The 14070-nt window shown below is 43.8% G+C and overlaps 1 protein-coding gene across 2 annotated transcripts in view; it reads right to left on the bottom strand.

The window, feature by feature from the left end:
- HEMK1 (HemK methyltransferase 1, mitochondrial release factors N(5)-glutamine) overlaps positions 1–14070 on the bottom strand; it is a 33091-nt gene that overhangs the window by 13231 nt on the left and 5790 nt on the right. For both annotated transcript variants that reach the window (XM_082487677.1, XM_082487678.1), the window contains exon 4: positions 13750–13843. In XM_082487677.1, coding sequence (XP_082343803.1) covers positions 13750–13843 — 94 coding nt within the window. The remainder of the gene's footprint in view (positions 1–13749; positions 13844–14070) is intronic.

Here is a 14070-nt window from a genome sequence, read left to right as displayed (position 1 = left end):
GATTTGCCAACAGTTAAAAATTAAAGATATTACCAGGAAAATTACTGGCTTTCCATTTTTACAAGGAATCTTGCATGAGTATTTAAAAGCAACACATCCTGGCAGGCAGGTCAGCTTCTCTTTAGTAAAGTGATGGCCTTTTTCGGGAGCCTAGACTGGGTGTGCGCGTACGTAAGGGCATAAGCCCTTCCTTGGATATATCACCCTAACTGGTGCAGTGTAATAGATGCCTTGTGCAAAGCTGTAGTTTTTATGAATATATTTGTTGCTGTTGGTCATCCTTCATGCTAGGCCAATGTGTATCTGCAGGAAGCAGGGAGGGAGGGAGGATGCAAACAGGTATAAAAACGAACCGTTAGGGTAGATGAGCTTCACTAAAACATCCCCAGCAGCAGAGCACCCAAGACACAGTCTGTTTTGTCAGCCAGGATTTTCTAAGGTTTCCCGCAAGATGTGAACCACTTTTAAACATATTAAAGTACTGTGCCCCTGCATGCAAGCACACACACAGTGCTTAGAGAACAGCCGTGAAGCTTGCACTGCTTCCCAGTCCGGGACGGAGCAACAGGTGTATTTCAACATTGTCCAGCAGCCAGGCAGCTTCAAACTGCTCCATTTTAATAGAACCCTTTGCCTGTTGACTCCTCCTACTGAAAGAACCTGAAAGCGTAAGTAAAAAGGAAAGATTTGGTTTATTTGAATGTGTAAACACTCTGCATTTCCTCTAGTAACATTGCTATTTCTTCAGATCAGTTTTTTGGAGCCTTTGCCTTTGCCATTTCAACTCAGCTGTGTTAGGCTTTGCTGCTTTTCCAGTAGCCTGGATCTGCCAACAATAGCCTTTTGGGAGCCATTGGCTCCTCAACTTTCTTTAAGGTCCTTTGACAGCCACAGCCTTTTGGGGCCTTCAGGGGCTTTTTAGCAACAAGCACCTTCAACTGTTTTCATTGTTTCCTCTCAGATCTTCTCCAGTTGTTGAGCTGGAAAGAGCCAGAGATACCCGTGCCTTTGCTCACCAGATACTCAATGACAACAGCCTTCACGCTTCTCTAGACTGTGCCCTCTGCCTTCCACAGCTTTCAGTGCTCCTCGGCCATGAGCTCTGTTGTGCTCATACCCAAAAGCCCAAGAGGGAACAAGAAGTAGCCCACAGGCTGGAGGGCACTGTTACGAGAGGCCTCTCTCAGAGGTGTGTCTTTGCTGCAAAGTTAGGTTTGGGGACTGATCCCTAAGCTAGCCACAGCCAGGTATGAGAAGCCACACTGCAATGCCCTCCCTTGGTCACCACGTTGTTACAGGCACTGCACTAATCAGGGAGTTTTGCTAACAGCCTCCAAAATCATATTGCTTGTTGCTGCTCTGGGATTCCTTTCCTAGACAACTATGGAGGAAAATATTCTTAAAGGCTCCTGACAGGACTTTGGGAAACCTTTAGAAGACCACCAGCGCTAAGATAACAGGGAAAAATAAACACCTTATTTACCCACTTTTGTGCTAAAATGGCCTTTGCCTTTCGGCTAACAGCTCCAGATGAATCAGTTTGAAAACACTTCTGCGTTGGAGACAGCCAGAGTTTGTAACCGCAGCTGGTTTGGGGAAGCAGGTGCTGATGATTCCAAGACCACAGAAGAAAAGCCACCCAAAAAATTCTGCGCAGCCACTAAATCACTCTTTTAAATACCAGCCATTTCTGATCACTTACAAATATTTCCAGGAAATCTCTACAGTAACTCAGAACCATCTGTCTCCAGGGCTGATCACAGAGTAGCACAAGTTACTGATTACAAATGTCCAAATGTAACTTCCCTACAGCAGAACTATTATTAACTTCCTTAAGGTTTATCATTAATTTCAAGTAATTAAATAATTTCAAGCTTGGAGTTTTTAATGGAACTTCTATTTTACACATTCAACAATGAAAGTACTTTTAGAGTGCTTGCCAAAGCTCCTATTTAAACACGACCAATTTCAGTTTTTACCACACATATATTAAAAAAGGGATGTTAGTATTATTTAGGCTTTGTATCCTACTTCCCGACCCCCTTACTTTATTGTCTTGGTTATTTCATATACTTCTTACTGAGGCAACGGCTAGTTCTCTCTTAATATATGTTTATCATAATAGTACAAAATTAAAAGATATTAAAAATAACGTGACAACCTAAAGAAACTACATCCTTTTCCAGACATTAGTATTTCACTACAATCAAAAGCTTCAATAATTATGAAAATAAATTCTTTCATCAAATAAATTCAATTGGCAAGCAAAACAGAAGATGTATTCTAATTGGCAACTTAGGAAAAAAATACTAGTACAGATTATTCAAATTGAATTAAATTTGCCATTAAGTATGTATTAACAGCAAGACATAAAGACAAAACAGAATGCACTGGAACAAGACATTCTGTGATTCTGCTTTAATTGGCTCTGATACCATGGCCTTTTCTCCACTTGCAGCTTTCATGTGAAAACCACGTTTCCCCAATACCTGCAAAAGACTCAGGAAAACGCAGCAACCACAACACAGAGTGTGCCCAGTTAGCCCACTGCCATTGCCTTCAGGTTTTCTTTTCAGAAATCATGAATAAGTTATCCAAAACTGTTCTGAAATAGTATTCTTCAGATTCTTCTCAGTATTTTTCATCTTTTAGCAAGCAATCCAGCCAAAATCTGTGCTTCTCCAAGCACACCATCATCTCCAGGATGTCACCACTGGAAATTGATAAGTTACAGCACTTTGCAGAATCACTTTCATGTCTTGTCTTGAGAGATGAAGTATTTCTGGCCGTGCACTACAGTGTTCATTAAGACTACAAAATACCTTGCAAGACAGACATTCCTTACCTCTGCGCAAGAATCTGACTAGAGCCACAGCTGGGGAAGAGCAACAAAGAGGCAGAAGGTGCTAAAAAGAGATGCCAGTCCCAGACACAGAGAAACCACAGATGGCCAAAGGCTATGGTCTTTATTGTGTAGGATACCCTACATCTTCTCAGACTGAACAGGTTCAGAGGACAAACACTTGCTAACATAATGCTGCCATCGCTAAAAGCCATCTTAACTGTCAGTTTGATCACCAATTTTAAAGGTTGTGAGATGAAATTACAAAAATTCCATTGGGAAAGAAGAGAAAACACTTTGGCAGCCCAGGTAATTAACCTTTGGAATACATTAGGTAAATTCAGCACAATCTGGCACCCTAAACTGAAATGGCAAGCTGTTCGAAAGGGCTTACTTTCACTCACACCATTTACAGGATTCAACACAGAGAGAAATGTCCCTCACTACACAAAAATGCTATTTTGGATAAAACAAAGACTTGATAATCAGTGTGTCTTCATAGTCTCTAAACGTGGGAAAATGAGCTGGCTTGCTCAGATGCCTCATCCCTGCAAGACACCGCGCACTTGAGTACCTTTAACACATTTATCCTCACTACTTCCATTTTCCAGATGAGCAACTGTAAAACAGTGACCATCCCAAACGCATGAAGGAGGACTATAGCAGAGCAGAGCCGAGCCTTGAACCCAACACTCCAAAAGCCTCACCCGCACCCCTCCTACTGACACCACTTTAGATCATGGAAATGGGTCCCCCAAACTCCAGGTAGGAACAGGGTAAGTCTACAGTTCCATGAGCGCAACTGACCTCCTGCAGAACAGCAGAAGGCACAAAGATCAGAACCAGATTTCCATATCATCTAAACAAATAGTGCTTGGCTGCTCTTGAATCGTCTTTCTGGTTTTACTGTTGTAGATCAAAACTGTAAATATATATATAAAAAAAATAATCCAAAGTGCTTTATTAAGGAGCAAGTAAAATCATAAATTCAGAAAGTATCTTACAAATTTGACCCAATTCCACATTTACCCACAGCATGCTAACCACTAGGTAGAATGAATACTCAACTGCAGAGTTATTAAAATTCAGATTATTGCTTACAGTATGCGTCATTATTGTCAGTAACAACACAGCCTGCACTAAAATCCTGCTAACCAGTGCTACAGGTACTGGCAGAACTACTTTTTCCAGTACACATATATGTGTATAAGTGTGTACACATATACGGTTATAAGTGTGATATTTGTGTCAGACTGGGGAAATGGAACATTTTGAAGATCCCTTCTCCCCTAGTCTGTGCAAGAAGCTCCTTCCCCCAGCAAAAGCCACTTTTGGAAGGAGTGGAGGGACCGAATGGCAAACAGACAAAACCAGACAGAAATTAAAATCCTCTGTCTGTTTTTGCTAGCAATGACATGAAGGTGGAAGGGAAGGTGGGGCCTGGACATAGCTTGGGCAGCCCACGTGAGTCAGAGATGTTGACATCTGCTTGCAGGGGCACATTGCACAGTTCATTCAATAGATGGGTGTATAGAGATGTTCAAGTGGCAGAGAGGAAGAGGTAGAAGTCATGTGGAAAGGTGAGCTCAGATGCCACCGCTGTCCCTTGGATCAAATCTTACGTATGGCTAAGACTGCCCCACAGCTGTCCTCTCCCTTGTCACTTGCAGGACTGCCATGCACCTTTCTGGGGCACACCAGCAATGCCAGTGAGCTCCAGGGCCTTTTTCTCATCTGCTACAGGCAGACAACACAATAGCCAGGGCAATAGGCCAGGCTTACAAACAGGGCCAGCTCACAGTTTTGCAGAGTTACTAGCGTGACTAAATCCCAATCTCTCTGTGTGCTGCAAACTCCCCTTGCACAGTAAAAATCAATTAACTTCCCCTTCTCTCCCATTTTACAGGATTTTGTGCAAATAAATATTCAAGAGGATGTCAAGAGCACCAGCCACCTCTGAAGTCTGTGTATTCCTGAGGGTGGTAAGCTAGGTGCAAAGCATCTGGAAGGGTTTTTACATTGCACAGGGCTAGAGGTGGGACAGGCATCAAGTGATAGGTTTTCAGGGGCCTAAATTCTGTTGCTTAGCACAAAACAGAGTGGAGAGGTGGTATCTAGACCTTCTATGTCTTTGCCAGAAGTGAATTTAAAAATCCACAGGGAAAATGCAGGACATGCTTGGGAAGCAGAAGGATATCTGGTCCCGACTAGCAAAGGAAGAGCTTGCGAGGACTAGAAGAGACCTATCACCTGCAGTTCCATATACAGGGGACACAAATATTTGCTTCCCATGCTACTTAACTTCCAGCACTCAGAGGTTCTCAAGCTTTTGTCTCTTAGCCAAGCCACTCACAGCCTGCTCTCACCTTGCGATTCCAGGAAGTCTTGCTTCACTGCCAGATTCGCCCTAAGTTCACGCTGTCATTTATTTGGGGTTCCCCCCCGCCCCCCGCATCTTCTCTGTTGAGCGAAATAAACGCAAAACTTTGCAAACACCTCCAGCTTCCCATGAGCCTCTGCCTCACCCTTCCACCCACAACTCCTGTTCCCCAACACCCCACCCCCCCAGCACACAATCATGTTCTGACAGGTTCTTGGTATTACCTCCCCCTCCCTGCGGCCAGGTCTCTAGTTCACTGTATTTCTTGGAACTGCAGCTGCACAAAGAAAGCACGAGGACAGTGTCTGCCAGCACCCAAACCACAAGCTCCACAGCTGCACAGCTCCAACCAGCAGGGTCAGGCAGCTTTCAGCACCAAGACACTTGGGAGGAAACAGCAGAGATTCTCGCTGCACAACAGTGGCTACAGAGCTGCGTGGAAGTCCAGAGGCGAGGCAATCACAGGCTACAGTCTAACAGCAGTGATGTTTCTGCCATTAAAAGTGCAAGGCTAAGAAAAACAAGAGGAGGAGAGGAAGAGGCAAGGGTGGAGCTCAACAATTCACACTGCATCCTAGAAGCACCCTTTTTTCATGCCCCACATGCTCTGGGAAAAGCACGGCAGACAAGATTCCAGCGGTATGAGCCAGGGTGGCAAGAGGTTCTAACTGCCCAGGCTAGCAAACAGGACGAGGAAAGTAAGAGATACATGAAAACCTGGGTAACCTTCTCTCTGCTCTCGCATACTTCCTGGGAATGTTTTACTTATTTGTGTGCTTTCCAGAAACTACTGTTCTCAGAATCCAGGACTTTCCATAGACCCTGATCTGATATTAACCAAATCACCCCTCCCCTCCTGTTTGTCCACTTGGCTGCCAATCAGCACATGACAAAACACCAGGAAGCCAAGCAGGACACCTAACTCCATGGCAATGGCCATAGAAGATCACTGCCACATGCCCTCTTTCCAAAACTAGGCCACCAAGCCAGCCCAGTGCTTAGGGGGCCCGGCAGGCTACAGCGGTTTTGTCCTGTGCTCTTCTGCCTGGCACTGCAGTAGGAAACAGAATATGTTGCACAAAGCCCATGAAACTCCCCTTATACAAGTACAGAAAGCAAACACGAGAATAACTCCAGAAGGAGCCACTGATCCTGCAAGAAAAGGTGGCTTTAGGCAGAAGCAATGACAGACAAACAGGTAAAGGCACACCTAATACTGAAGAAGGAGTTAGACTTCTATCACACAACAGAAGCAGCTCCTGATGTGTCACAGCACATGCCAAGCGCTGTTTCATCTGTGGGAGGAGAGACTGTGAGAGCATCCAGAAATTGTTTCATCAAAAGGCAGCAACCTTTGCAACCCATATGTGCTAGTGCCCAAGAGAAATTACCATAGTTGTCATGTCTAAACTTAGACATGCCCAAGAGGGGCAAGAAGAGTGGATCAAAGTCACTGTAAAATGGCTGTAACTCAGGTCTGCAGCACAAACCTCTCTCCAGAATCAAGGCATTTACTTTCTCTGCAGATACTGGTATTGACCTCTGCCAGATACAGCATCTGGACAGACGCACTGGTCCAGCTTGCTAATCCCTAGGGCCGAAATTCCAGTTACTTGGAAGTCTGAGAGAAGGAGGGGGCAGAAATATTTTTTCCCCCCCCCCCGTCCATTTGGGAGTCCCCTCAAGTACCATCCCTCCTTTTACAGCCATTCTGTAGTTCGTTTTTCTCCACTTCTAGTCCTAAATCTTGCTCTTAACTGCTGATGAGCTAAACTATTCATATGAAACTCTCAGAAATAGAGGCCCTCTTTCAATCAGAAAAGGGAGATTAAAAAGATGAAGACTTCATAGAGTTGTTTTAGGGCCCAAAAAAATAAAGGCATTAACAACATGGAGATCTGTGAAAACATATTAGGAAAGTCTATTTAAGTTAACCCGGGGAACAGGTTTGTGCATGACTTAAAAGAACAGCTGATACTTTCCCTGCCTTCAGCGCAGATTTTAGCTTTAAATTTACATTTTTAAGTCTGTCCTGGAAATCACCAGCTTTGGAGTAATCCTCTGCACTAGCAGAGTGCACTGCACTTTTTTTCTTGCATAGGAAGCCAGGAGAAACTACTTCCATAGTTCATCTTGGCCAGTTAGCCTGGAACAATCCTTTTTCTTCATTTTCTTTTGAACGAGAAGAAATCTGTCCTGGGAAAACATCCTGTCCTGATTTTAAAGTAGCTGGTAGTAGACTTCTGCTAAGCTGTTCCAGTAATTAATTACACTCTCTGTTAAAGATGCAGGCCAGAAGAAAAGGTGCGCATTTGTAATGCTTGTTACACACTTGTCTATGAAACCAAAAAGACTTCTTTATCAAATTTCTGCTCCCTGTGCCAGGTAATTAACCCCTAAGCTTGTCTTTGATGAGCTAAACAGTCTTTCACAACAAGGCAGGTTTTTCCAGCTGTTAATCCACCTACTGGTTCTTCTCCAAACCTAGTTTTCCATTTTTCTCAACCAGTCAGTAACGTAACTGGAGATAATACTTTTGCAACTATTCCACTACTGCAGTACACAGATTATTTAATCCCGCTACTTGTACTTGGGAATCCCCTGTTAACACACACAAGGATGACATTAGCTAGCTGGGCAGCCCACTGAAAATGGGGGCTTGTGGTCAGTCCCAAATCTTTCTCCAAGCTTTTGTGGCTGAGGGGCTTCCCCTGCCAGAAGGCACAGGCTGCATTATTTATTTCTGCATAAATGATCTTGTGCCTAGCAAAAAGGGTAATTCCAGTTGCTCTGCATCAACAACAGGTTCCCATCATAATTCCCATTCCCCAACCTCTGTGTGACAGCCCACTTGCAAAAATATTGTTTTCTTCCAACATACTGATAAAATATTACCTATCATACGAGCAAAATCTGATCTACGTGAGGTCACAGCAGCAATACTCCAAATTTAGCACATTTGTTTGCAGCTACATTCTGACAGCAGTTAATTTTTGATCTATTAAATAACGCCCTATTGCATTTATGTTCAATGTACCTTAAGCTACATGCAAGACAGGGCACCATCACCCTTTTAATTTCTCAATTGGGAAGCCAGTGAGGCTGAAAGGAGAAGCAGCCTGCCTTTGAAGAGACAACTGGTCAGAGGCAAAACCATTAAAAAAAAAAAAAGAAGCGCCAGTCTCCTGACTCCTGATCCAGGGCTGTACTCCACTAAACAGTGTGACCTTTTGAATTTTCCAAGAAGTAGCCATCTGTAGCAATGGAATTAGGGAAATGAAAGGCCATTCTGCATCAAAAGCTTCCTTTTACCACTGATTAAATCAGAAAATGTGTATACTGCTTCGACATAAAGCACTGGAGAAAGGCCCCACCTTGCAATCTGTATATTTGCATATACATGTCAGGAAGCAAAAATCCTCCCTTCTCTGTGTGCTTGACCTTCTTGAAAGGTTAATGATAATGTTTAGCTAGGAGTAAGGTTAAACTTCATGACAGGTTTCTCTGAGCAAATCTTTGCCTAAAGTGCTTTTGCAGAACACCCCAGCACAATGACTGCCATTCAGTTGACAGATGCAAGTAAACAGCAACGGTTTCAGTGTACTGAGCACGTTATCATGGGAAAGAAAACCTATCTTGGGAAACAAGTTAAAAGCTTAAAAATCATAGGTGGAAAAAGAATTGATTAGAAAGCAACAGGACTAAAAATTACAAATGCTATACAGAGCATGAATAGTTTATGTTACACAGTAAGAATTAAGGGCTTTCCTGTTAAATAAGCAGGCAGCACCAAAAGCAAAGAAAATACGTTTCCCCACTTACAATACAAAATTAGAAAGATTCGCTGTCAGATGATGTCGTGGAGGCTAGACACAGACTCAAAAGAGGATTAAACAAATTAATGGAGGACAGATCCATTAGTGATTATGAAGCAGAATGACCCCAAATCCAGCTTTGGCTAAGAACAGTCCTTAACTGCTGACTGTCAAAAGAAGGGGGGAATCCTTCCATATCTATCTTTTCCCTTGTAATTTTGCCCCCACCATCTGCTACAAACCCTAATCAGACATGCTACATGGAACTAGACAGACCAATACAGTCTGACCCACTAAGTCTTTTTTTTTGGTGCTCTCACAGGGGACTGCAGCCACGATCTTTTTTGTATGATGTCCTGGTTTGACATGACTACTAAGAAATGTTCAGCATGGCACAGACCTTTAATTTCTTCCCCTAAGATGTCTCCCAGCAGACTAAACACCCATCCTCACCCTACAGCGTGCTTCCGACCACCTTATAGGGCAATGGACTGTTCTCATGACATAGCCACCACAACAAAGGCAAGACAGAAAAAAATTGTGTAGGGTACAAGGTTGTGCTGAGATCACAACAAGTCAAAGAGGTGTCACCAGGGGACTCTTGGGTGGCCTGGGGGTCAGAGGGGATGGTGCAACTCTGAAAATCCTCTCAAGCAGAACTGGAGACCTCCTCCCAGCAGCTTTCATCCAGCAAAAACAAAAACCTCAATGTCCAAGAATCTGACTCTATCCACCCAGTAGCTGCAAGGGATAAAAGGAGACCATTTTTGTTTCCACTGGACAAATAACTATTCATTTGCTTTAAAACCCAGGAGCTGAGAGGAGGGGATCAGAAACCCCAGCAATCCTTCAATAATTAATAGGAAATCGAGCCATCAGGAACTTGGCAAGCCTAAGCCTGCAGTGCCCTCTAGGGGTAAAAGACTGCTGAGCCACATACCCCAAACTACTTCTTTTGGAGAAGTCCTGGACCAAACTAAACCTTTCCTTAATGAAGTAATGGCGAGGTTTAATTTAGCTTATATTTGCCTGGACAAAAAAAGGAATTATGTATCCACGGTTTGCTGAGCTCTTTGTCCTATTCTTCCTCTGATCCACAAGGCTGCTGCGATGGTGACACAGCCCGAGTTTTAGAAGGCCTTGCTTTGGGAAAAGGACTTTCTTCTCCATTAATACAGTGACTGAGCAATGTTGAACCAGAGATTCCTTGACATTACAATAACAATGACGTAACAAAGATAATTCACAAGACTGAGCCCACCCCTAAACTTTGGCCCAAACACCTCCCCACTGCAGAAGCCTGGCTCCAATGGTCACAGGAGGAAAGGAGGCAGGAGGCCAGGTTCCGCAAGCCCTTACAAACCCAGTCAGTGCTCATAGCAGCGAGTACAAAGGTTTGCTCACAGAGGACCAGGTAACTGGAGGAAGGTGAGACCGAGGACTGCTTAACAAAACCCTCCTCCAACACAGCATGTCTGTGCTCACAGAAGTATATATCAGCCCTGCATGCCAAGAAGTTACAACTGAATGCCATCAGCTTTGTTACCCTGGTCTCAGAGCTTAAACAGGACCTGCTAGTTTCCAAATTTTGGCTGCCTGTCCCCTCCCCACCCAGATTCCCATGGAACAGAAGAATGAAGCCAGATGCACTGAAAAAATATTCCCAGAGGGAATAAATGGCAGAGGGCTCAGCTACCAGAGAGAACAAACCGTACTACAAAGGGGTAAATTTCACACAGGGCAAAATTAAGCAGACAACTGAGTTTCTCTCTTTGCACGTCTTTGTCCCCAGGACTGAAACAATGCCGGTGGTTTATGTCATACTGTGTTTGCCTTCATGCCATTACCAACGCGTCTGGGAGCAAGAGCCATAACCCTTCTTTCGTAACCATAGAATAAAATGTCAATAAAATGTCATAAAGATGGCTCCTCTATTTTTTCAGACTTTGAATCAACAAGCAGGAGCATTTGCAGAAGCTACATAAATACAACTAGGAAGCAAATTTTGCAGCTGCTCGCATATCTGCACTAACAAGTCAATTTAGGGAGTCACATTTACTTAGCCAAGGACAAGACATGCCACGTGGCTTGTGTGTGCAGTCACAGATAAGCAACGTGAACCTGGGTATCAATGTTGATAATGAACTGCTTCCTAAAGAACAAGGATTATTTACAGATATTATTTGGTGAAAAGTTTCAGCACTATTGGTTTTAAGAATGCTACAGACAAATTCTAAACAGAAAGAGAGCAACAGATGCAACTAACTTCAGTATTTTTGAAAGGAGATATTTCCACTCCAGTTTTGAAGTCCAGTGAAGTCTGGACAAATTACTCTGATAAAACAAAACATAGGCAAACCCCAACCCAAACACAGGGCATAGAGCTCTGAGTCAGAGATCAGTCTTCCTAGCAGAAGGAAAGGATCTGGACACCGACTCACTTTGTGCAACAGGTTACACACAGTACACAGTTCCTGGAAGCAGCACATGCCTAAAGCAATGCCCTGACAGGTGCTGCTAAAGAGCTGGATCTTGTCCCCATGCTCTTCTGTCCAAGTAACCTCCCCAGCACCACATCACAAGAAAACACTCAGTTGCCAACAGAGCTCCACTCCTGAGCTATCATCATAAACTTCTGGCCTTCCATAATAAATGATCTGAAAAGTGCTTTCATAGTAAGTACTGTGACACATCAAATAAAGTTTTCTGAGAGAGAGACAAGGTTTAGGTTAAGCTATTTATGCTACATCTTTGCACCAGGGTATGTTAAGTGGTTTCAAACACAGCACTTTACACACACCAAGTTTCAGTTTGGGTTAGCGGAGATGCTTTTACCAAAATCATGCACGTGGGCACAATTAACAACGTTCTCAGGCATTAGCCACTCTGGCTTCCACAACACACAACAGACCTTTGTTTGAAGCCTGCCACTGCGTGGACACAATTAGAGCACAGCACCAGAGGAAGCCTTGCCAGCAGGTGTTTTGACTTGCAGAACATGCAAGAACATCCCTGGTTTTAATGGCCATGTCACATCCACGAATTAACGGAGAGTTAGGGGTTGGAAATACTCTCGACTCAACCGGAACAGAAATACTGTTGACAATAACAAAGCTAACCATCACTGGGGTCCAATGGGCAAAATTATTCTTTCAAGTCCTAGCTCCAAACTTAATCACCACTATGATTTAGGGCCCACCAGGCTCTCAGCGGGGTGCTGCTGATGCCCCACACCAAATCAAGACTCTGGTTCTGAATATTCTTCTACAGGCTGAGATGAGAGGATGTCTAAGTGGTAGTTGTGCTTATTCCTACTGAATTGTCTGTATCCCTTTCATGGATTTCGGTAGCACCTTCTCCTTCAAAGGGCGGAATGGAAACACAGGCTGTCTTTGCCTTTTAACTTTTGTGGAATAAAAGCTGACTCATGAAGGAACCTGCAGACTGCATCCTCTCTTTTATGAGCTGCTGCTTTCTTCATACATTCCCAGTACTATCCCTTCCCCAGAAAAAGCAAAGGTCTTCCCATCTCCAAAGCCCACTCAGTCCTTGACATCTCTTCTGACATTGTCAGTAGGGGGCATTACGTCTGAATGAGCCTTTTCCTTCTTTTTACAGCATGGGCCCCCTACTTCTAGAGACCTGAGCAGAGGGCCGCCAGAGCATTACAACAGTCACCAAGCAGCAGGCAAATGACCGAAGAGATGACTATTAGACTAAAGCAGGTTTAAGCTTCTGGGGATTCCTAAATGGACAAACTATGGAGACGACTTCATCTCCAAAAGTTACCACAGGCTCCAAAAATAAACAAATTCTCAGAAGAAAAAAAAAACAACCACACTCACAAAAAAAGAACCAACCCAAAACCAAAAAAAATCCTCGCAAAACCTAAAACCTCCTGAGGACTGGTAAACAGAAAAACTTCCTTGCTAGGATGGTCCATGAGTGAAAGCTAGGCTACTGTTAGAAAAAGTGTCACTGTGTGGTTCTTAGACTTTTCCCCAGCAGCAGGAACACTGGGGAAAATGGAGTTTTAGCTTGATCACATATGGCTGTCCTTTACATTCTTATGACTGACATTCATATTTAATTCCAGCCCAGGTTAGAACTTACCCTTCAGTTTCCAGTGTTTGTTTGTTGCCATTCAGGAAACAACCCTTCAGTTTCCAGCATTTGTGCAGAAACCACTGTGGAACCACCAAACAGGTGGTAGGTGCCATTTCCTACCAGCCTGCACTGTTTGAGGCTGCACACGGACAAACAAGCTCTCTGGAGTCCATTACTATTTTCCAGTAGCAGCTTTCTACTACTGCAGGATTTTGCTAACAACCTTTGGACAACTTCTTGATTCTTACTCTTGTATCAAAGCACTGGAATACAGCAGTATAGGTTTTGAACTTCTAGGAGTCATTACTATAGCAGAAATAAGGAAAGAAAGCCAAGTCCTTCCATCAATGGAGATGGCTCTCTGTGTAATTAAGTGATAGGCTAGCTTGCAACATCTCTTGCTCTGAGCCAGGAGGCAAAGTTCACCAGCATCAGTTCCAGACCACAAGCTTAGAATCCCTCTCTGTTCTAAAAGACGTGATCTGACCTCCTCATCACAATAACCTCACGATATATAGGGCACCTTCATAGCAATGCTATGATTGTATTGTATGATGTAATTCACAGATTCAAGCCCACCCTCACCACGTTCCCCACATTCATACCTCTGTTTCAGGCCGAGGAATAAATACTGGGGGTCTCATCTTCAGAGTCAGGTCCTGAAAGTCCCACTCACCAAGCACATACTGCACTGGCATTCTGTGGCAGGCAAAAGCAAGTGCAAACACTTTCAGAGTACGCTCCATAACACAGCTCTCAATACCATGCTTACCTCATTACTAACCACATAACCCTTCTGAAGGCGAGCCCCTAAACACCCCTAAGGCTCTCTACTGCATGTGCCATGTGCACTCGAAGGGAGTGGGAGCTCCATTCCCACAAAAGAGTTTGTTATCAAGCACTGGACCCAGGGAACTACAAACCAG

Source organism: Vanellus vanellus (genome assembly GCF_965231255.1).
Source record: "Vanellus vanellus genome assembly, chromosome: 9".
Taxonomy (NCBI): domain Eukaryota; kingdom Metazoa; phylum Chordata; class Aves; order Charadriiformes; family Charadriidae; genus Vanellus; species Vanellus vanellus.
This window is presented reverse-complemented; position numbering and strand designations above follow the sequence as displayed.